Source organism: Petromyzon marinus, chromosome 76 (genome assembly GCF_048934315.1).
Source record: "Petromyzon marinus isolate PM22_M1 ecotype Great Lakes invasive population chromosome 76, UKy_Petmar_22M1.pri1.0, whole genome shotgun sequence".
NCBI lineage: Eukaryota > Metazoa > Chordata > Hyperoartia > Petromyzontiformes > Petromyzontidae > Petromyzon > Petromyzon marinus.
In genome coordinates this window covers 5,180,825-5,205,936 of record NC_133742.1, presented here as the reverse complement: position 1 = coordinate 5,205,936, position 25,112 = coordinate 5,180,825, and the positions used below count along the sequence as shown (strand labels likewise).

Genomic DNA, 25,112 nt, shown 5'->3' with positions numbered 1-25,112 from the left:
ATGTGTCTCTATGTATCTCTATGTATCTCTGTATCTCTATGTGTCTCTATGTATCTGTATGTATCTCTATGTATCTATGTGTATCTCTATGTATCTCTGTGTATCTCTATGTAGCTCTGTGTATCTCTGTGTATCTCTGTGTATCTGTGTGTATCTCTATGTCTCTCTATGTCGCTCTGTGTATCTCTATGTCTCTCTGTGTATCTCTATGTATGTCTGTGTATCTCTATGTATCTCTATGTATCTCTATGTATCTGTGTGTATCTCCACGTATCTCAATGTATCTCTATGTATCTGTGTGTATCTCTATGTATCTCTATGTATCTGTGTGTATCTCTATGTCTCTCTGTGTATCTCTATGTATCTCTGTGTATCTATATGTATCTCTATGTATCTCTGTGTATCTCTGTGTATCTATGTGTATCTATGTATCTCTGTGTATCTCTATGTATCTCTATGTCGCTCTGTGTATCTCTACGTATCTCTATGTATCTCTGTGTATCTATGTGTATCTATGTATCTCTGTGTATCTCTATGTATCTCTATGTCGCTCTGTGTATCTCTATGTATCTCGATGTATCTCTGTGTATATCTATGTATCTCTGTGTCTCTCTGTGTATCTCCGTGGATCTCTATATATCTCTGTATCTTTGTCTCTCTATGTATCTCTATGTATCTCTGTATCTCTATGTATCTCTGCGTATCTCTGTGTCTCTGTGTATCTCTATCTATCTCTATGTAACTTTGTGTATCTATTTGTATATCTGTGTATCTCTGTATCTCCATGTCTCTCTATGTATCTATATTAATCTCTGTGTATCTCTGTGTGTCTCTGTGTATATCTTTGTATCTCTGTGTGTCTCTCTGTATCTCTATCTATCTCTATGTATCTCTGTGTATCGTTGTATATCTCAATGTATCTCTATGTATCTCTACGTATCTCTGTGTATCTCTGTGTCTCTCTGTGTATCTCTATGTATCCCTATGTATCTCTATGCAACTTTGTGTATCTCTACGTATCTCTGTGTATCTCTATGTATCTCTATGTATCTCTATGCATCTTTATGTATGTCTATGTATCTTTGTGTATCTCTATGTATCTCTATGTATCTCTATGCATGTCTATGTATCTTTGTGTATCTCTATGTATCTCTTTGTATCTCTATGTATCTCTGTCTGTCTCTGTGTATCTCTGTGTATCTCTATGTATCTCTATTTCTCTCTATGTATCTCTATGTATCTCTGTGTATCTCTATTCATCTCTGTGTATCTCTATGTATCTTTGTATCTCTATGTATCTCTGTGTGTCTCTATGTCTCTCTGTGTATCTCTATGTATCTCTGTGTATCTCGATGTATCTCTATGTGTCTTTGCATCTCTATGTATCTCTATGTATCTCTATGTATCTTTGTGTATCTCTATGTATCTCTATGTCTCTCTGTGTATCTCTATATCTCTCTGTGTATCTTTATGTATCACTATGGGTCTCTCTTTCTCTCTGTGTATCTCTATGTATCTTTATGTATCTCTTTGTCTCTCTATGTATCTCTGTGTATCTCTATGTCTCTCTGTATATCTCTATGTATCTCTATGTACCTCTTTATCTCTCTATGTATCTCTGTGTATCTCTATGTCTCTCTGTATATTTCTATGTATTTCTATGTATCTCTATGTCTCTCTGTGTATCTCTGTGTATCTCTGTGTATCTCTATGTGTCTTTGTGTCTCTGTGTATCTCTATGTATCTCTATGTGTCTCTATGTCTCTTTGTGTATCTGTGTGTGTCTCTATCTATCTCTATGTATCTGTGTGTATCTCTATGTATCTCTATGTATCTCTATGTATCTCTGTGTATCTCTATGCATTTTTGTGTATCTCTATGTATCTCTGTGTATCTCTATGTTTCTCTATGTATCTCTATGTATCTCTATGCATTGTTGTGTATCTCTATGTATCTCTGTGCATCTCTATGTCTCTCTGTGTATCTCTGTGTATCTCTATGTATATCTATGTATCTCTGTGTATCTCTATGTATCTCTATGTCTCTCTGTGTGTCTATATGTATCTCTATGTCTCTCTGTGTATCTCTATGTATCTCTATGTTACTTTGTGTATCTGTGTGTATCTCTATGGGTCTCTGTGTATCTCTATGCATCTCTGTGTATCTCTGTCTCTCTATATATCTCTATGTATCTCTATTTGTCTTTGTGCATCTCTATGCATCTTTGTGTTTCTCTATATATCTCTATGTATCTCTATGTTACTTTGTGTATCTGTGTGTATCTCTATATATCTCTATGTATCTCTATGTATTTCTGCGTGTCTCTGTGTATCTCTGTGTATCTCTGTGTATCTCTATGGGTCTCTATGTATCTCTACGTGTCTCTATGTATCTCTATGTATGTCTATGAGTCTCTATGTATCTCAACGGGTCTCTATGTATCTCTACAGGTCTCAATGTATCTCTACGGGTCTCTATGTATCTCTACGTGTCTCTATGTATCTCTACGTGTCTCTATGTATCTCTACGGGTCTCTATGTATCTCTATGGGTCTCTATGCATCTCTATGGGTCTCTATGCATCTTTACGTGTCTCCATGTATCTATATGCATCTCTATGTATCTCTATGGGTATCTATGTATCTCTACGGGTCTCTATGTATCTCTACATGTCTCTATGTATCTCTACGCGTCTCTATGTATCTCTACGGGTCTCTCTGTATCTCTACGTGTCTCTATGTATCTCTACCTGTCTCTCTGTATCTCTACGTGTCTCTATGTATCTCTACGGGTCTCTATGTATCTCTACGGGTCTCTCTGTATGTATGTGTATGGGTCTCTACTGGTCTCTTCGTATCTATGCGGGTCTCTATGCATAGCTATGTATCTCTACGTGTCTCTATGTATCTCTACGTGTCTCTATATATCTCTACGTGTCTCTATGTATGTCTATGGGTCTCTATGTATCTCTACGTGTCTCTTTGTTTGGGTTTTGGCCCAACGTTCACCCAACGTCGCGTGCAGGTCACGTGGCCAGCGAGCTAACATGGATCCAGTGGACATCCTGGACTCACTGCTGCGAACCAGCGACTACAAGAAGACCATCCGTCCCAACTTCGCAGGCGAGGACACTCCACGTGACGCACACGGGCCACCCACCAACCCAGCCACCCAGCTATCCACTCACCCATCTATCCACCCACCCACCGATCCACACACCAACCCATCCACCCATCTATCCACCCACCCATTCACCCACCCACCCATCCACCCACCAACCCAGCCACCCATCTATCCACTCACCCATCTATCCACCCACCCACCGATCCACACACCAACCCATCCACCCATCTATCCACCCACCCACTCACCCACCCACCCATCCAGCCACCAACCCATCCACCCATCTATCTACTTACCAACCCATCCAGTCACCAACCCATCCACCCATCTATCAACTCACCCATCTATCCACCCACCCACCGATCCACCCAACAACCCATCCACCCATCTATCCACCCACCCACTCACCCACCCACCCACCAACCCATCCAGTCACCAACCCATCCACCCATCTATCCACCCAACCACTCACCCACCCACCCATCCAGCCACCAACCCACCCACCCATCTATCCACTCACCAACCCATCCAGCCACCAACCCATCCACCCACCCACCGACTTATACACCCACCCATCCATCCACCCACCGATCCACCCACCAATCCATCCACCTATCTATCCACCCACCCACTCACCCACCCACCCAACCATCCACCCACCAACCCATCCACCCATCTATCCACTCAACAACCCATCCAGCCACCAACCCATCCACCCATCTATCCACCCACCCATCTATCCACCCACCCACCCACCCACCCAACCACCCACCTATCTATCCACCCACCCAACCACCCACCTATCTATCCACCCACTCACTCACTCACTCACCCATCCACCCAACCCACCCACCCACCCACCCACAGACCCACCCACCCATCCACCCACCCTCCCAACCAACCACCCATCCACTCACCCACCCACTCACCCATCCACTCACCCACCCACAGACCCACCCACCCACAGACCCACCCACCCACCCACAGACCCACCCACCCACCCACCCTCCCAACCAACCACCCATCCACTCACCCACCCACCCATCCACTCACCCACCCACAGACCCACCCACCCACAGACCCACCCACCCACCCACAGACCCACCCACCCACAGACCCACCCACCTACCCACCCACTCACCCACCCACCGACTCACCCGTCGAAGCAAACAGCTGCGACTCTCACCTCGCTCCGCTCATCTCCGCGCAGGAGACCCCGTGGTGGTGAACATCAGCATTTACCTCAAGAGCTTGGGCGACATCCGCGAGTCCACCATGGTGAGTCGACCACACGTCCACCCACCCACCCACCAACCCACCCACCCACCAGCCCGCCCGCCCGCCCACACAAAGACAGAGTGTAGCCTCATCAGGCTTTAGGTTGCTGGTGCCGTTAGCTCATAGCGGCGTCCTCAGGGCCGCGGCAGGGGGTGGCTTTCCGCCTTTGTCTCCCCCCCCCCCCCCACTGCTGTCGATGTCTCCACACGCTCCCGGAGGGGGGGGGGGGGGGGCACTGGTGGGGAGTCCCAGGGCCGGCTCGGATAACCATCACTGTTGGTGCTGGTGGCCGCTACCACCACCACCATCACCACTACCACCTCCACCACCACCACCACCTCCACCACGACCACCTCCACCACCACCATCACCACTACCACCACCACCATCACCACCACCACCACCTCCACCACCACCACCATCACCACCAGTACCGCCCACAACCACCACCGATCCACCCACCCAACCAACCATCCAGGACTACCACCACCACCAGTACCACCACCAGTACCACTACCACCACTACCACCACCATCACCACCACCATCACCACCAACACCACTACCACCACCACCACCATCACCACCAGTACCACCCACAACCACCACCGATCCACCCACCCAACCAACCAACCATCCAGGACTACCACCACCACCACCACGACTACCACCACCACCATCATCACCACTACCACCACCACGACTACCACCACCGCCACCGCCAACCACTACCACCACCACCCACCACCACCACCACCAGTACCACCACCACCACCCACACGAGTGGTATCGGCGTGGCGAGGCCAGGACTACCACCACCACTACCACCACCAGCACTACCACCACCACCACCCACACGAGTGGTATCGGCGTGGCGAGGCCAGGACTACCACCACCACTACCACCACCACCGTCACTACCACCACCACCACCACCCACACGAGTGTTGTCGGTGTGGCGAGGCCAGGACTACCACCACCACCATCACCACTACCACCACCACCACCCACCACCACCACCAGTACCACCACCACCACCACCACCCACACGAGTGGTGTCGGCGTGGCGAGGCCAGGACTACCACCACCACCATCACCACTACCACCACCACCACCCACCACCACCAGCATCACCACCACCACCACCACCACCCACACGAGTGTTGTCGGCGTGGCGAGGCCAGGACTACCACCACTACCACCAGCATCACCACCACCACCAGTACCACCACCACCACCACCACCCACACGAGTGGTGTCGGCGTGGCGAGGCCAGGACTACCGGGTGACCCTCACGCTGTGGCAGCGCTGGAACGACGACCGCCTGCGCTACAGCAGCCGCGACTTCAACGCCACCGACCTGGACGAGTCCAACGCGGCCTTCATGTGGAAGCCCGACCTCTACTTTGGCAACGAGGAGAGCGCCACGGTGCACACCGTCACCACGCCCAACAGCATGCTGCGGATACACGACAACGGGGACGTCCTCTACTCCATGAGGTCTCACACAGCTACACGCTCAGCTACCCATTCACTCACTCAGCTACACAGTCAGCTACACACTCACACCGTCACCACGCCCAACAGCATGCTGCGGATACACCACAACGGGGACGTCCTCTACTCCATGAGGTCTCACACAGCTACACACTCAGCTACCCATTCACTCACTCAGCTACCCATTCACTCACTCAGCTACACATTCAGCTACCCATTCACTCACTCAGCTACACACTCAGCTACCCAATCACACCGTCACCACGCCCAACAGCATGCTGCGGATACACGACAACGGGGACGTCCTCTACTCCATGAGGTCTCACACAGCTACACATTCAGCTACACACTCAGCTACCCATTCACTCACTCAGCTACACACTCACTCAGCTACCCATTCACTCACTCAGCTACACACTCACTCAGCTACACACTCAGCTACTCACTCAGCTATCCACTCACTCACTCAGCTACACACTCAGCTACACACTGACACCGTCACCACGCCCAACAGCATGCTGCGGATACACGACAACGGGGACGTCCTCTACTCCATGAGGTCTCACACAGCTACACACACAGCTACTCACTCAGCTACACACTCAGCTATCCACTCACTCACTCAGCTACACACTCACTCAGCTACTCACTCAGCTACACACTGACACCGTCACCACGCCCAACAGCATGCTGCGGATACACGACAACGGGGACGTCCTCTACTCCATGAGGTCTCACTCAGCTACACACTCAGCTACCCATTCACTCACTCAGCTACACACTGAGCTACACACTGACACCGTCACCACGCCCAACAGCATGCTGCGGATACACGACAACGGGGACGTCCTCTACTCCATGAGGTCTCACACAGCTACACACTCAGCTACTCACTCAGCTACACACTCACTCAGCTACACACTCAGCTACACACTCACACCGTCACCACGCCCAACAGCATGCTGCGGATACACGACAACGGGGACGTCCTCTACTCCATGAGGTCTCACTCAGCTACACACTCAGCTACCCATTCACTCACTCAGCTACACACTCAGCTACACACTGACACCGTCACCACGCCCAACAGCATGCTGCGGATACACGACAACGGGGACGTCCTCTACTCCATGAGGTCTCACACAGCTACACACTCAGCTACCCATTCACTCACTCAGCTACCCACTCACACCGTCACCACGCCCAACAGCATGCTGCGGATACACGACAACGGGGACGTCCTCTACTCCATGAGGTCTCGCCGCTCAGCTACTCACTTACTCAGCTACACACTCAGCTACACACTCACTCAGCTACTCACTCACTCAGCTACACACTCAGCTACACACTCACACCGTCACCACGCCCAACAGCATGCTGCGGATACACGACAACGGGGACGTCCTCTACTCCATGAGGTCTCACACAGCTACACACTCAGCTACCCATTCACTCACTCAGCTACCCAATCACTTACTCAGCTACACACTCACTCAGCTACACATTCAGCTACACACTTACTCAGCTACACACTCACACAGCTACACACTCAGCTACACACTCACACCGTCACCACGCCCAACAGCATGCTGCGGATACACGACAACGGGGACGTCCTCTACTCCATGAGGTCTCGCCGCTCAGCTACTCACTCAGCTACACACTCAGCTACAGACTCAGCTACAGACTCACTCAGCTACTCACTCAGCTACACACTCACTTAGCTACCCACTCAGCTACACGCTCAGCTACCCACTCACTCAGCTACTCACTCAGCTATCCACTCACTTACTCAGCTACACACTCAGCTACACACTGACACCGTCACCACGCCCAACAGCATGCTGCGGATACACGACAATGGGGACGTCCTCTACTCCATGAGGTCTCACACAGCTACACACTCAGCTACACAGTCAGCTACACATTCACTCAGCTACACACTCAACTACTCACTCACTCACTCAGCTACACACTCACTCAGCTACACACTCAGCTACACACTCACACAGCTACACACTCAGCTACACACTTACTCAGCTACACACTGACACCGTCACCACGCCCAACAGCATGCTGCGGATACACGACAACGGGGACGTCCTCTACTCCATGAGGTCTCACACAGCTACACACTCAGCTACCCATTCACTCACTCAGCTACACACTCACTCAGCTACACACTCACTCAGCTACACACTCAGCTACTCACTCACTCACTCAGCTACACACTCACTCAGCTACACACTCAGCTACGCACTCAGCTACACACTCAGCTACCCACTAACTCAGCTACACACTGACACCGTCACCACGCCCAAGAGCATGCTGCGGATACACGACAACGGGGACGTGCTCTACTCCATGAGGTCTTGCCGCTCAGCTACTCACTCAGCTACACACTCACTCAGCTACACACTTACTCAGCTACACACTCAGCTACTCACTCAGCTATCCACTCACTCACTCAGCTACACACTCAGCTACACACTGACACCGTCACCACGCCCAACAGCATGCTGCGGATACACGACAACGGGGACGTCCTCTACTCCATGATGTCTCGCCGCTCAGCTACTCACTCAGCTACACACTCACTCAGCTACACACTCAGCTACACACTCACACCGTCACCACGCCCAACAGCATGCTGCGGATACACGACAATGGGGACGTCCTCTACTCCATGAGGTCTCGCCATTCAGCTACTCACTCACTCAGCTACACACTCAGCTACTCACTCAGCTACCCAATCACTCACTCAGCTACACACTCACACACTCACTCAGCTACACACTCAGCTACACACTCGCTCATTCAGCTACACACTCACTCAGCTACTCACTCACTTAGCTACACACTCAACTACTCACTCACTCACTCAACCACCCACTCAGCTACCCACTCAGCTACACACTCACACAGCTACACACTCACTCACTCAGCTACCCACCCACACAGCTACCCACTCACCCTCCGTGCCATACGGGCGAATCCACACTCCTCCCGTCTTTTCGCGAGCTCTGGAGGGGGTGATGGTGGTGGTGTGGTGGTGGTGTGGTGAGGCCTAGTCCTATCTGGTCTGGCACCCGATAGAAAGAGAGAGTGTGTGGGGACCGCTACGTGCAACTAGACGCTTCGTGAAGCAACGCCTGGAGTCCTCCTCCCAGCTCCCACGTGCACACCAGCAACCAACCACCCAGGGCTACTGCGGCCTTACCAAGGGAGGGTTAGCCTCCCTTCCCCGGCCGGTGGGCGGAGACTCTCGCTTTATGCACTCGTCGCTGGCGCCAGGGAGGGGTTTTCTAAGCCTCGGGCGTCTCCCGCTCAGGCCCGAACCCTCCCGTAGTTCCGTTCAACGTTCATTTGCGTGTGGCCCTGCGTGAGCCATTAGGCCAGGGGGTGGGGCCAAAATTGTTACCACTCGGTTATAGAAATTTTGACGGCGGGGGCCCCGGGCCAGGAAACAGACGGACGTGACGGAGAGTTTGCGCGAACTGAATATAAAAATGGCGCGCGTATGAAAAAAAAAATCATCACCACAGCGGAAAGGGTTTGGCCTTTGACGGGTAAGCAAAGCGTTTATTTGCACGGCGATTGAACAAATTTCACGATCGCGGACGATGCGAAGGACACGCCTTAACTCCCGGTCAAAGCGCGCCACCTAGTGGTGGAAATGTTGGGTTGGGGGGGGGGGGCATTACAGGCGAAAGGGGAAAAATTTAACTTAATAACAACACCTGATGACGACCGTTTGTGTTATGGTCGAAACGTCGTGAGAATTATTTTTTATTGTTTTATATATATTTTATTGTTTTTATTGTTTCCCTTCAACGCGGTGACTTTACCGAAAGAGCTAAGAATAACGATAAATGGTTCGGCGGGCCGGATTAAGAAGCCCAACCGGCCGTGCCTTTGCCCCGCGTCTGCATTAGGATCTTGAGTCGGATGCAACCTCAACAAACACAAAACAGAAACGCGAACACGAAAAAACGTCTTAAAGTGACTTTGTGCGTGCGTGTGACTGTGTGCAAAACGGAAAGTCCAGGGGGGGGGGGGGAAAATAAATAAACGTCAAAATATTCCTGAAAAAAATCACCGTCGCACCACCAACGCTGCGTGCAAAAAAAAATCCCAGCGGGATTGCAAACTCAAACAAACAACAACAACAACAACCACAACAACAACAACAACCACAACAACAACACCAACAACAACCACAACAACAACAACAACCACAACAACCACAACAACAAGACAGCTAAGATTAAGGCCACGTAGGTAAAAAAAAGTATAAAACAGCAACCGAATAGAACCAAAGAGTACGGATCCCTTGCAGTCACGAAAGCTTCCAATCTAGAATAGAAGGGGAAGAGGTGTTCGCGTGATTGGCCATCGCCAATCACGTGACCCCCCCCCCCCCCCACCAAACACCCCCCCCCCCCACCTACCACCCCTCCCCACCCAGCCCCATCCAGCCCCACCCCTCCCATTTTATCCGGGTGTCCGGATACACGTGGACGGACATCCGCAGACATACACGACAATATTAATCCCCAGCCTCCTGTGAGAATTAATCCCGGTTGGGCTTCCCGCCCACCACGCTCGCTACCGCTAATATAAAGATAAACGTGAGGTGTGGCAGTGGTGGGAGTGGTCAGGCCTCCGATTTGGAGTCAATTGGTCTCGACACATGTTGGGGGGAGGGGAGGGAATGGCGCGGTTCTTAGCATGAAGACTCACACAGAGAGAGAGAGAGGGAGAGGAGCTCACTCACTCAGCTACACACTCACTCGACGTGTCATCATCGTCATCACCACGTGTCATCATCGTCACCACGTGTTATCATCATCATCACCACGTGTCATCATCATCACCACGTATCATCGTCATCATCACCACGTGTCATCGTCATCATCACGTGTCATCATCACCACCACGTGTCATCATCATCATCATCATCACCACGTGTCATCATCATCATCACCACGTGTCATCATCGTCACCACGTGCCATCATCATCATCACGTGTCATCATCACCACCACGTGTCATCATCATCATCATCACCACCACGTGTCATCATCGTCACCACGTGTTATCATCATCATCACCACGTGTCATCATCATCACCACGTATCATCGTCATCACCACGTGTCATCATCATCATCACGTGTCATCATCATCACCACGTGTCATCATCACCACGTGTGATCATCATCACCACGTGTGATCATCGTCACCACGTGTCATCACCACCACGTGTCATCATCGTCCCCACGTGTCATCGTCATCACCACGTGTCATCATCATCACCACGTGTCATCACCACCACGTGTCATCATCGTCCCCACGTGTCATCATCATCACCACGTGTCATCATCATCACGTGTCATCATCACCACCACGTGTCATCATCACCACGTGTCATCATCATCACCACGTGTCATCATCACCACGTGTCATCATCATCACCACGTGTCACCACCCCCACGTGTCACCACCCCCACGTGTCACCACCCCACGTGTCACCACCCCACGTGTCACCACCCCCACGTGTCACCACCCCCACGTGTCACCACCACCCCCACGTGTCACCACCCCCACGTGTCACCACCCCCACGTGTCTCTCCGTCTCGTGCCTTCAGGCTGACGCTCACCCTCAGCTGCCCCATGGACCTCCGCACGTTCCCCATGGACACGCAAACCTGTCCCTTGCTCATCACCAGTGGTGAGTGTCTAGTGTAGTGTATAGTGTAGTGTATAGTGTAGTGTATAGTGTAGTGTATAGTGTAGTGTATAGTGTAGTGTATAGTAGTGTAGTACCTGTCCCTTGCTCATCACCAGCGGTGAGTGTATAGTGTAGTGTATAGTGTAGTGTATAGTGTAGTGTATAGTGTAGTGTATAGTGTAGTGTATAGTGTAGTGTATAGTGTAGTGTATAGTGTAGTGTAGTATATAGTGTAGTGTATAGTGTAGTGTATAGTGTAGTGTGTAGTGTAGTGTATAGTGTAGTGTATAGTGTAGTGTATAGTGTAGTGTAGTGTATAGAGTATAGTAGTGTAGTAACTGTCCCTTGCTCATCACCAACGGTGAGTGTCTAGTGGTGTGTAGTGTAGTGTATAGTGTAGTGTATAGTGTAGTGTATAGTGTAGTGTATAGTGTAGTGTATAGTGTAGTGTGTAGTGTAGTGTGTAGTGTAGTGTATAGTGTAGTGTATAGTAGTGTAGTACCTGTCCCTTGCTCATCACCAGCGGTGAGTGTCTAGTGTAGTGTATAGTGTAGTGTATAGTGTAGTGTATAGTGTAGTGTATAGTGTAGTGTATTGTAGTGTATAGTGTAGTGTATAGTGTAGTGTATAGTGTAGTGTGTAGTGTAGTGTATAGTGTAGTGTAGTGTATAGTGTAGTGTATAGTGTATAGTAGTGTAGTGTATAGTGTAGTGTATAGTGTAGTGTATAGTGTAGTAGTGTATAGTGTAGTGTAGTACCTGTCCCTTGCTCATCACCAGCGGTGAGTGTCTAGTGTAGTGTATAGTGTAGTGTATAGTGTAGTGTATAGTGTAGTGTATGGTGTAGTGTATAGTGTAGTGTATAGTGTAGTGTATAGTGTAGTGTATAGTGTAGTGTATGGTGTAGTGTAGTGTATAGTGTAGTGTATAGTGTAGTGTATAGTGTAGTGTATAGTAGTGTAGTACCTGTCCCTTGCTCATCACCAGCGGTGAGTGTCTAGTGTAGTGTATAGTGTAGTGTATAGTGTAGTGTAGTGTATAGTGTAGTGTATAGTGTAGTGTGTAGTGTAGTGTATAGTGTAGTGTATAGTGTAGTGTCTAGTGTAGTGTGTAGTGTAGTGTATAGTGTAGTGTATAGTGTAGTGTGTAGTGTAGTGTATAGTGTAGTGTAGTGTATAGTGTAGTGTATATTGTAGTGTATAGTAGTGTAGTGTATAGTGCAGTGTATAGTGTAGTGTATAGTAGTGTAGTGTATAGTGTAGTGTATAGTGTAGTGTATAGTGTAGTGTATAGTGTAGTGTAGTGTATAGTGTATAGTAGTGTAGTACCTGTCCCTTGCTCATCACCAGCGGTGAGTGTCTAGTGTAGTGTGTAGTGTAGTGTATAGTGTGTAGTGTAGTGTATAGTAGTGTAGTGTATAGTGTAGTGTATAGTGTAGTGTATAGTGTAGTGTATAGTGTAGTGTAGTGTATAGTGTAGTGTATAGTGTAGTGTATAGTGTATAGTGTAGTGTATAGTGTAGTGTAGTGTATAGTGTAGTGGATAGTGTAGTGTATAGTGTAGTGTAGTTTATAGTGTAGTGTATAGTGTAGTGTATAGTGTAGTGTATAGTAGTGTATAGTGTAGTGTATAGTGTAGTGTATAGTAGTGAAGTACCTGTCCCTTGCTCATCACCAGCGGTGAGTGTCTAGTGTAGTGTATAGTGTAGTGTATAGTGTAGTGTATAGTAGTGTAGTGTATAGTAGTGTATAGTGTAGTGTTGTGTATAGTAGTGTAGTGTATAGTGTAGTGTATAGTGTAGTGTATAGTGTAGTGTATAGTGTAGTGTATAGTGTAGTGTATAGTGTAGTGTATAGTGTAGTGTAGTACCTGTCCCTTGCTCATCACCAGCGGTGAGTGTCTAGTGTAGTGTGTAGTGTAGTATATAGTGTAGTGTATAGTGTAGTGTAGAGTGTAGTGTAGTGTATAGTGTAGTGTATAGTAGTGTAGTGTATAGTGTAGTGTATAGTGTATAGTAGTGTAGTACCTGTCCCTTGCTCATCACCAGCGGTGAGTGTCTAGTGGTGTGTAGTGTATAGTGCAGTGTATAGTAGTGTAGTGTATAGTGTAGTGTATAGTGTAGTGTATAGTGTAGTGTATAGTAGTGTAGTGTATAGTGTAGTGTATAGTGTAGTGTATAGTGTAGTGTATAGTGTAGTGTATAGTAGTGTAGTACCTGTCCCTTGCTCATCACCAGCGTTGAGTGTCTAGTGTGGTGTATAGTGTAGTGTATAGTGTAGTGTATAGTGTAGTGTAGTGTATAGTGTAGTGTATAGTGTAGTGTATAGTGTAGTGTGTAGTGTAGTGTATAGTGTAGTGTATAGTGTAGTGTATAGTGTAGTGTGTAGTGTAGTGTATAGTAGTGTAGTGTATAGTGTAGTGTAGTGTGTAGTGTATAGTGTAGTGTATAGTGTAGTGTATAGTGTATAGTAGTGTAGTGTATAGTGTAGTGTATAGTGTAGTGTATAGTGTAGTGTAGTGTATAGTGTAGTGTATATTGTTGTGTATAGTGTAGTGTATAGTGTAGTGTATAGTGTAGTGTATAGTAGTGTATAGTGTAGTGTAGTATATAGTGTAGTGTATAGTGTAGTGTAGTGTATAGTGTATAGTAGTGTAGTACCTACCCCTTGCTCATCACCAGCGGTGAGTGTCTAGTGTAGTGTATAGTGTAGTGTATAGTGTAGTGTATAGTGTAGTAGTGTATAGTGGTGTAGTGTATAGTGTAGTGTATAGTGTATAGTGTAGTGTATAGTGTATAGTAGTGTATAGTGTAGTGTATAGTAGTGTAGTGTATAGTGTAGTGTATAGTAGTGTAGTGTATAGTAGTGTATAGTGTAGTATAGTGTGTGTGTATAGTGTAGTGTATAGTGTAGTGTATAGTGTAGTGTATAGTGTAGTGTATAGTGTAGTGTATAGTATAGTGTATAGTAGTGTAGTGTATAGTGTAGTGTATAGTGTAGTGTATAGTGTAGTGTATAGTAGTGTAGTGTAGTGTATAGTGTAGTGTATAGTGTAGTGTAGTGTATAGTAGTATAGTGTATAGTGTAGTGTATAGTGTAGTGTATAGTGTGGTGTATAGTGTAGTGTATAGTGTATAGTAGTGTATAGTAGTGTAGTGTATAGTGTAGTGTATAGTGTAGTGTAGCGTATAGTGTATAGTGTAGTGTATATTGTAGTGTATAGTGTAGTGTAATGTATAGTTATGTAGTGTATAGTAGTGTAGTATATAATGTAGTGTATAGTAGTGTAGTGTGTAGTGTAGTGTATAGTGTAGTGTATAGTGTAGTAGTGTATAGTGTATTGTGTAGTGATTAGTGTAGTGTATAGTGTAGTGTATAGTGTAGTGTATAGTAGTGTAGTGTATAGTGTAGTATATAGTGTAGTGTATAGTAGTGTATAGTGTAGTGTTGTGTATAGTAGTGTAGTGTATAGTGTAGTGTATAGTGTAGTGTATAGTGTAGTGTATAGTGTAGTGTATAGTGTAGTGTATAGTGTAGTGTATAGTGTAGTGTAGTACCTGTCCCTTGCTCATCACCAGCGGTGAGTGTCTAGTGTAGTGTGTAGTGTAGTATATAGTGTAGTGTATAGTGTAGTGTAGAGTGTAGTGTAGTGTATAGTGTAGTGTATAGTAGTGTAGTGTATAGTGTAGTGTATAGTGTATAGTAGTGTAGTACCTGTCCCTTGCTCATCACCAGCGGTGAGTGTCTAGTGGTGTGTAGTGTATAGTGCAGTGTATAGTAGTGTAGTGTATAGTGTAGTGTATAGTGTAGTGTATAGTGTAGTGTATAGTAGTGTAGTGTATAGTGTAGTGTATAGTGTAGTGTATAGTGTAGTGTATAGTGTAGTGTATAGTAGTGTAGTACCTGTCCCTTGCTCATCACCAGCGTTGAGTGTCTAGTGTGGTGTATAGTGTAGTGTATAGTGTAGTGTATAGTGTAGTGTAGTGTATAGTGTAGTGTATAGTGTAGTGTATAGTGTAGTGTGTAGTGTAGTGTATAGTGTAGTGTATAGTGTAGTGTATAGTGTAGTGTGTAGTGTAGTGTATAGTAGTGTAGTGTATAGTGTAGTGTAGTGTGTAGTGTATAGTGTAGTGTATAGTGTAGTGTATAGTGTATAGTAGTGTAGTGTATAGTGTAGTGTATAGTGTAGTGTATAGTGTAGTGTAGTGTATAGTGTAGTGTATATTGTTGTGTATAGTGTAGTGTATAGTGTAGTGTATAGTGTAGTGTATAGTAGTGTATAGTGTAGTGTAGTATATAGTGTAGTGTATAGTGTAGTGTAGTGTATAGTGTATAGTAGTGTAGTACCTACCCCTTGCTCATCACCAGCGGTGAGTGTCTAGTGTAGTGTATAGTGTAGTGTATAGTGTAGTGTATAGTGTAGTAGTGTATAGTGGTGTAGTGTATAGTGTAGTGTATAGTGTATAGTGTAGTGTATAGTGTATAGTAGTGTATAGTGTAGTGTATAGTAGTGTAGTGTATAGTGTAGTGTATAGTAGTGTAGTGTATAGTAGTGTATAGTGTAGTATAGTGTGTGTGTATAGTGTAGTGTATAGTGTAGTGTATAGTGTAGTGTATAGTGTAGTGTATAGTGTAGTGTATAGTATAGTGTATAGTAGTGTAGTGTATAGTGTAGTGTATAGTGTAGTGTATAGTGTAGTGTATAGTAGTGTAGTGTAGTGTATAGTGTAGTGTATAGTGTAGTGTAGTGTATAGTAGTATAGTGTATAGTGTAGTGTATAGTGTAGTGTATAGTGTGGTGTATAGTGTAGTGTATAGTGTATAGTAGTGTATAGTAGTGTAGTGTATAGTGTAGTGTATAGTGTAGTGTAGCGTATAGTGTATAGTGTAGTGTATATTGTAGTGTATAGTGTAGTGTAATGTATAGTTATGTAGTGTATAGTAGTGTAGTATATAATGTAGTGTATAGTAGTGTAGTGTGTAGTGTAGTGTATAGTGTAGTGTATAGTGTAGTAGTGTATAGTGTATTGTGTAGTGATTAGTGTAGTGTATAGTGTAGTGTATAGTGTAGTGTATAGTAGTGTAGTGTATAGTGTAGTATATAGTGTAGTGTATAGTGGAGTGTGTAGTGTAGTGTATAGTGTAGTACCTACCCCTTACTCATCACCAGTGGTGAGTGTCTAGTGTAGTGTATAGTGTAGTGTATAGTGTAGTGTATAGTGTAGTGTATTGTAGTGTATAGTGTAGTGTATAGTGTAGTGTATAGTAGTGTATAGTGTAGTGTATAGTGTAGTGTATAGTGTAGTGTATAGTGTAGTGCAGTGTGTAGTGTAGTGTATAGTGTAGTGTATAGTGTAGTGTATAGTGTAGTGTATAGTGCAGTGTGTAGTGTATAGTGTAGTGTGGTGTATAGTGTGGTGTATAGTGTAGTGTATAGTGGTTCTAAAGTCTCTCTCCCTCCCCTCCCTCAACTCCCTCCCTCCCTCCCTCCCCTCCACAACTCCAGCGAGCTACACGGAGCGAGATTTGCTTCTCCGCTGGAGGGTGGAGCAAGCCATCGTGTTGGCTGACGACCTCAGCATCCCCCAGTTCGAGTTGGACCGCAGGATCACCCTGGAGGACTGCACAGAGACCTACCGCACAGGTGGTGGACGGCGATAGCAACGCGTGACGCTCCCTTGCCCCGTTCCCTCGTTCAATTCTTCATTCATTCATTCATTCCTTCATTCATTCATTCATTCGCTCGCACGGATGGTGATGCCTTGGCACGGCTATAGGCGCGCTGGTGGTGGTGGTGTGTGTGTCTGTGGAGGAGGCTCGTGAAGGACGCTGCTACTGGGCAGTTGGAGGTAGTCGCCCTCCAGCAACAACGGAGTGCGGAGGAGCGACGCTCACAACAACGAGCGGAGCGCCGGGTGGCTAAAGCACAGCGGGTTGGCACAGTAGGGGGCAACAGGTGGTGCATCAGCCAGTCATCTCAGTCATCTCAGTCAGTCGACCCGTGGCACCTGCTGGGTCTGCCCCGTGACCTCCTGCCAGTGGGCGTTCGACACTTCACGTGGCCTCAGGGTGCACATAGCCTGGCACAAGCGTCGTGGTGACGTCACCGCCACTTAGTGGCGAATGTCGGTTGTTGTTGTTGTGTGTGCGTGCGTGCGTACGTACGGTTATTGCAGAGACTCGATGGAGAATCTCGATTTGAAATCCACACCCTTCGGTTATTTTTGGTCAAGTCCACGTAGGCATAGGATGAAATAAATGACGACGTTTCGGACGCAAGGCCAAGCGTCCATGACTTATTGGTGGATGATGTTGGTCGTGAATGCCTCCTACTAGTACCGCTGCTACTACGACTTCTGTGTTAAAGTAACTAACCGATTTGAAATAGCGGTCCATAGGACGGGCTTTTTTTTGGGGGGGGGGAGGTGTAGGGGGGGGAGCGGTTAGATCGTATGATTATATAAATGTGTCCATGTTACATTCTTGGTTCTTTCGGTAAAGTCACGTAGAGGGGAAATAATAAAATAAAACAATTAAATAATAAAAAGTATAAAGCAATTAAATAATAAAAATAATAAACAAATATAAAACTATTGTTTTATACAAATATAAAACTATTGTTTTATATTTGTTTATTATTTTATTGTTTCCCTTCTACGTGATGGTGACTTTACAATTATAAAACAATTTTTTTAATATTTTTATTATTTTATTGTTTCGCTTCTACGTGGTGGTGACTTTATCGAAAGAACCAAGAATAATAATTTTATTGTTTTATATTTTTATTATTTTATTGTTTCCCCTATCTACGTGGTGGTAACTTTACCGAAAGAACCAAGAATAATAATTTTATTGTTTTACAATAATTTTATTGTTTTATATTTTTTATTATTTTATTGTTTCCCTTCTACGTGGTGGTGACTTTACCGAAAGAACCAAGAATAATAATACAATTATTGTTTTACAATAATTTTATTGTTTTATATTTTTATTATTTTATTGTTTCCCTATCTATGCGCCAGTGACTTTACCGAAAGAACCAAGAATAATAATTTTATTGTTTTACAATAATTTTATTGTTTTATATTTTTATTATTTTATTGTTTCCCTTCTACGCGGTGGTGACTTTACCGAAAGAACCAAGAATAATAATTTTATTGTTTTACAATAATTTTATTGTTTTATATTTTTATTATTTTATTGTTTCCCTTCTACATGGTGGTGACTTTACCGAAAGAACCAAGAATAATAATTTTATTGTTTTACAATAATTTTATTGTTTTATATTTTTATTATTTTATTGTTTCCCCTATCTACGTGGTGGTGACTTTACCGAAAGAACCAAGAATAATAATTTTATTGTTTTATATTTGTATTATTTTATTGTTTCCCTTCTACGTGGTGGTGACTTTACCGAAAGAACCCAGAACACGAATCCCTGCAGTGACGAAAAGCTTTCAATCGAACTTTAACGGGGGGGGGGGGGGGGGGTGAGTTTGTCACGTAAGCAGACACGTGCCAATCTTTGGATGCTTGCGCTGAAGCAACTTCGACAGGAAATGGAACTCAAATAACAACGACGACAACAATAACAACAACAACAATAATAATAGATCAGGAAGTTCCGATCGCAATGCAAGCGATCGTCATTGTGTACGGATGAGCGCGTTGTGTTGCTTTATATTTCTACACCGCCACCCACCCACCCACCCACCACCCCCCTCCAACGCCAATCCACGGTACGTCAGTTCAGTTTCAGGTTTCAGCTCAGCTCAGTTTTATTTTGGGTATAGGCCCCAGGCCCCGCGCGTGTGTGTGTGGTGTGAGCCATCCGGCTCTTGAACCCGGGCAGTTGAAACCGCAACAAACACACAAAAAACCACGAACGAGAGAAAAAAATATATGTATCTTAAAGCGAATATGTGCGTGCGTGACTGTGTGCAGACAGAAAATCCATGGGGGAAAAACACAAAAAAACCAGCAAAAAATATTCCTTTAAAAAAAGCGGCGTTACACCACCAACCCTCCGTGCAAATAATCCCAGCGGGATTGCAAAGTCAAACAACAACAACAACCACAACAACAACAACAACCACAACAACAACCACCACAACAACCACCACAACAACCACAACCACCACCACAAGACAAATTTCGATTTTTTTAAAAGCTTTTCGTGACTTGCAGGGATTCATCATCTTTGGTTCTATTCGGTAAAGTCACCACGTAGGTATTCCTTCAAAAAAAAAATCGGCGTTACACCACCAACGCTCGGTGCAAATAATCCCAGCGGGATTGCAAAGTCAAACAACAACAACAACAACCACCACAACCACAACAACCACCACCACCACAAGACAAATTTCGATTTAAAGCTTTCGTGACTTGCAAGGATTCATCTTCTTTGGTTCTTTCGGTAAAGTCACCACCACCACGTAGAATGAGAATAAAATAATAAATTGATAAAATAAAATAACGCGATAAAATTATCACGACGTTTCGGCCACAACACAAGCGGCCTTCATCAGGTGAAGGGACGAGACTGTCTGGAGGACAGCGCTGGAGCGAACACAGCCAAGCTCAGACCGCGACCTTTAAGCTGTGTGAGAAGAAACAGAGCGCCTTGACCAAGGAATTAGCATAGAATTTAGCATTGAAATGGCTGAGTGATTAGCTTGTGACTGGTCACAGAAATAGTTATGTTAAAGTTAAAGCATACACATCCACAGAGGCACCCCTTGACAAAGGAATTAGCATAGAATTTAGCATTGAAATAGCTGAGTGATTAGCTTGTGACTGGTCACAGAAATGGCTATGTTAAAGTCAAAGCCTACACATCCACAGAGGCACCCCTTGACAAAGGAATGAGCATAGAATTTAGCATTAAAATAGCTGAGTGATTAGCTTGTGACTGGTCACAGAAATGGCTATGTTAAAGTCAAAGCATACACATTCACAGAGGCACCTAGTACAAATCAAACAGGAGAATTTAGCATTGAAATAGCTGAGTGATTAGCTTGTGACTGGTCACAGAAATGGCTATGTTAAAGTCAAAGCCTACACATCCACAGAGGCACCCCTTGACAAAGGAATTAGCATAGAATTTAGCATTGAAATGGCTGAGTGATTAGCTTGTGACTGGTCACAGAAATGGCTATGTTAAAGTCAAAGCCTACACATCCACAGAGGCACCTAGTACAAATCAAACAGGAGAATTTAGCATTGAAATAGCTGAGTGATTAGCTTGTGACTGGTCACAGAAATGGCTATGTTGAAGTCAAAACCTACACATCCACAGAGGCAACTAGTAATTTAGTATTGAAATAGCTAAGGGATTATCTTGTGCAAATAGCTGAAGGATTAGCTTGTGACTGGTCAAAGGAATGGCTATGTTAAAGTCAAAGCCTACACATCCACAGAGGCAACTAGTAATTAGCATTGAAATAGCTAAGGGATTAGCTTGTGACTGGTCACAGAAATAGATGTTAAAGTAAAGGCCTACACATCCACAGAGCTTCAATGAACGCTGTTAAGATTCGTAGCGACTTTTTAAGCTGGTTGGGAGAAGTGAGGCACCTTGACAAAGGGCGTTTACATATCAAATAGCTGAGGGATTAGCTTGTGACTGGTCACAGGAATGGCTATGTTAAAGTCAAAACCTACACATCCACAGAGGCAACTAGTAATTTAGCATTGAAATAGCTGAGGGATTAGCTTGTGACTGGTCACAGGAATGGCTATGTTAAAGTCAAAACCTACACATCTTTAAATCGAAATCTATATATTCTCTTGTTCACAAACTGCTCTCTCTCTCTGTCTCTGAACTCACCACGGTAATTTTTTTTGCTGTGACTCTTGATGCCTGATGGAGGAGGCTTCTTGTGTTGTCTCTGAAACATCGTGATTTAGTGATTAACTTTTTATTTTTTATTTTTACCCACGTGACTTCTATTTGACAGGAAAAAAGGGGAACACCCTATTTATTATCATTACATTTTGGTACTGGCAAAGGAGGTCTAATGATGATGTAGATGCTCACCCCGAGCTCTCATTACTTTGATAGCGGCATTGTCTTTGAGCTGCGTGACGCCTTTTGGCGTCATCTGGTCGAGCACCAATTGGGTCGAGGCTCAAAAGAAAGCCGTCCATTGGTGCGGACCAATCGGTGTCAAGGACAATGCATCATCATATATGATCATAGTATGTTTTTTTGTTTGCATTTTGACCGCAGGTATTGTGGTTAATGCAGCAACATGAATCAGGTTTCAGTTTTGTTACCAGAAAACAAGTGGAAAACCCCTATTATTACTACATTTTGGTACTGGCAAAGGGAGGTCTAATGATGATGATTTACCGAAACAACCGAACGAGCAATTCCTGCGGTGAGGAAAGCTTCGAAAGGATCCGTTACCCGGCAAAACAGCGAAGTACCGTTCCGTGGTGTCGTAGGGTTGAAGCCCACTCCGCTACAACGTCTACAATCCCCGCCAGAAAGTCTAAAAAAAAAACCGCCTATTTTTGAAATGAAATGAAATTTTTCGAGAAAAGTTTTTGAGTAAACTTACACCGGGCACGTAGCGAGACTGCTGCAGTGACAACGGCTTATTACCGGTAAGCTCATAGCCGGCTGACAACGGCATCGGCCACCAGCGCCACCAACACCAGCGCCACCACCACCACCACCACCAGCGCCACGTTGCACGTGGTCATCGTCATCGTCGTCGTGATGATGACGATGACGATGGTGATGATGACGATAACGATGATGACGTTGACAACGACGACGATGATGACGGCATCTGCAGACCAGGAAGAACCAGCGGCATCTGCATCTGCAGGACGTGAAGAACCAGTGGCATCTACATCTGCAGAATGTGAAGAACCAGTGGCATTTACATCTGCAGAACGTGATCAATCAGTGGCATCTACATCTGAAGAACGTGAAGAACCAGTGGCATAAACATCTGCAGAACGTGAAGGACCAGTGGCATCTACATCTGCAGAACGTGAAGAACCAGTGGCATCGACATCTACAGAACATGAAGAACCAGTGGCATCTACAGAACGTGAAGAACCAGTAGCATCTACATCTACAGAACATGAGGAACCAGTGGCATCTACATCTACAGAAAGTGAAGAACCAGTAGCATCTACATCTACAGAACATGAAGAACCATTCGCATCTACATCTACAGAACGTGAAGAACCAGTGGCATCTACATCTGCAGACCGCAAAGAACCAGGGGCATCTACATCTACAGAACGTGAAGAACCAGTGGCATCTACAGAACGCGAAGAACCAGTGGCATCTACATCTGCAGAACGTGAAGAACCAGTGGCATCTTCATCTGCAGAACGTGAAGAACCAGTGGCATCTACATCTGCAGAACGTGAAGAACCAGTGGCATCTACATCTGCGGAACGTGAAGAACCAGTGGCATCGACATCTACAGAACATGAAGAACCAGTGGCATCTACAGAACGTGAAGAACCAGTAGCATCTACATCTACAGAACATGAGGAACCAGTGGCATCTACATCTACAGAAAGTGAAGAACCAGTAGCATCTACATCTACAGAACATGAAGAACCATTCGCATCTACATCTACAGAACGTGAAGAACCAGTGGCATCTACATCTGCAGACCGCAAAGAACCAGGGGCATCTACATCTACAGAACGTGAAGAACCAGTGGCATCTACAGAACGCGAAGAACCAGTGGCATCTACATCTGCAGAACGTGAAGAACCAGTGGCATCTTCATCTGCAGAACGTGAAGAACCAGTGGCATCTACATCTGCAGAACGTGAAGAACCAGTGGCATCTACATCTGCGGAACGTGAAGAACCAGTGGCATCGACATCTACAGAACATGAAGAACCAGTGGCATCTACAGAACGTGAAGAACCAGTAGCATCTACATCTACAGAACATGAGGAACCAGTGGCATCTACATCTACAGAAAGTGAAGAACCAGTAGCATCTACATCTACAGAACATGAAGAACCATTCGCATCTACATCTACAGAACGTGAAGAACCAGTGGCATCTACATCTGCAGACCGCAAAGAACCAGTGGCATCTACATCTACAGAACGTGACGAACCAGTGGCATCTACAGAACGTGAAGAACGAGTGGCATCTACATCTGCGGAACGTGAAGAACCAGTGGCATCTACATCTGCAGAACGTGAACAACCAGTGGCATCTACATCTGCAGAACGCGAAGAACCAGTGGCATCTACATCTGCAGACCGTGAAGAACCAGTGGCATCTTCATCTGCAGAACGTGAAGAACCAGTGGCATCTACATCTGCAGAACGTGAAGAACCAGTGGCATCTACATCTACAGAACGTGAAGAACCAGTGGCATCTACATCTACAGAACGTGAAGAACCAGAAGCATCTACATCTACAGAACGTGAAGAACCAGTGTCATCTACAGAACGTGAAGAACCAGTAGCATCTACATCTACAGAACGTGAGGAACCAGTGGCATCTACATCTACAGAACGTGAAGAACTAGTAGCATCTACATCTACAGAATGTGAAGAACCAGTGGCATCTACAGAACATGAAGCAGTGGCATCTACATCTGCAGAACGTGAAGAACCAGTAACATCTACATCTGCAGAACGTGAAGAATAAGTGACATCTACATCTAGAGAACATGAAGAACCAGTGGCATCTTCATCTACAGAACGCGAAGAACCAGTGGCATCTACATCTGCAGAACGTGAAGAACCAGTGGCATCTACATCTGCAGAACGTCAAGTACCAGTGGCATCTACATCTGAAGAAAGTGAAGAACCAGTGGCATCTACATCTGCAGAATGTGAAGAACCAGTGACATCTACATCTACAGAACGTGAAGAACCAGTGGCATCTACATATGCAGAACACGAAGAACTAGTGGCATCTACATCTGCAGAACGCAAAGAACCAGTGGCATATACATCTGCAGAACGTGAAGAACCAGTGGAATTTACATCTGCAGAACGTGAAGAACCAGTGGCATCTACATCTGCAGACCGCAAAGAACCAATGGCATCTACATCTGCAGAACGTGAAGTACCAGTGGCATCGACATCTACAGAACGTGACGAACCAGTGGCATCTACAGAACGGGAAGAACCAGTGGCATCTACATCTACAGAACGTGAAGAACCAGTAGCATCTACATCTACAGAACCTGAGGAACCAGTGGCATCTACATCTACAGAACGTGAAGAACCAGTGGCATCTACATCTACAGCACGTGAATAACCAGTGGCATCTGCATCTACAGAACGTGAAGAACCAGTAGCATCTACATCTACAGAACATGAAGAACCAGTAGCATCTACATCTACAGAACGTGAAGAACCAGTGGCATCTACGTCTGCAGAACGTGAATAACCATTGGCATCTACATCTGCAGAACGTGAAGAACCAGTGGCATCTACATCTGCAGAACGTGAAGAACCAGTGGTATCTACATCTGCAGA

The 25,112-nt window shown here is 45.6% G+C and overlaps 2 protein-coding genes across 2 annotated transcripts in view; both read left to right on the top strand.

Moving 5' to 3' along the window:
* The first annotated feature begins 4,318 nt into the window (after positions 1-4,318).
* Positions 4,319-6,213, top strand: LOC142907277 (glycine receptor subunit alphaZ1-like). The gene is made up of 3 exons (XM_076056585.1): positions 4,319-4,400; positions 5,675-5,948; positions 6,170-6,213. The coding sequence occupies exons 1-3, from the start codon at positions 4,398-4,400 to the stop codon at positions 6,211-6,213; spliced, it is 321 nt and encodes a 106-aa protein (XP_075912700.1). The 5' UTR covers positions 4,319-4,397.
* Positions 6,214-7,825: 1,612 nt separating this feature from the next.
* The window catches only part of LOC116957536 (glycine receptor subunit alpha-2-like), a 51,688-nt gene continuing 34,401 nt past the window's right edge, over positions 7,826-25,112 (top strand). Inside the window, exons 1-3 of the mRNA XM_076056542.1 lie at positions 7,826-8,012; positions 11,544-11,626; positions 17,131-17,268. Of these exons, the coding sequence (XP_075912657.1) occupies positions 7,969-8,012; positions 11,544-11,626; positions 17,131-17,268 (265 nt within the window). The 5' untranslated portion in view covers positions 7,826-7,968. The remainder of the gene's footprint in view (positions 8,013-11,543; positions 11,627-17,130; positions 17,269-25,112) is intronic.

What these genes read in the sequence shown, in the direction of transcription:
- LOC142907277 (XM_076056585.1), top strand. An exon ending in TTCACTCACTCAGCTACACA is followed by an intron (nt 5,949 to 6,169) that starts GTCAGCTACACA and finishes CACGCCCAACAG; the next exon opens with CATGCTGCGGATACACGACA.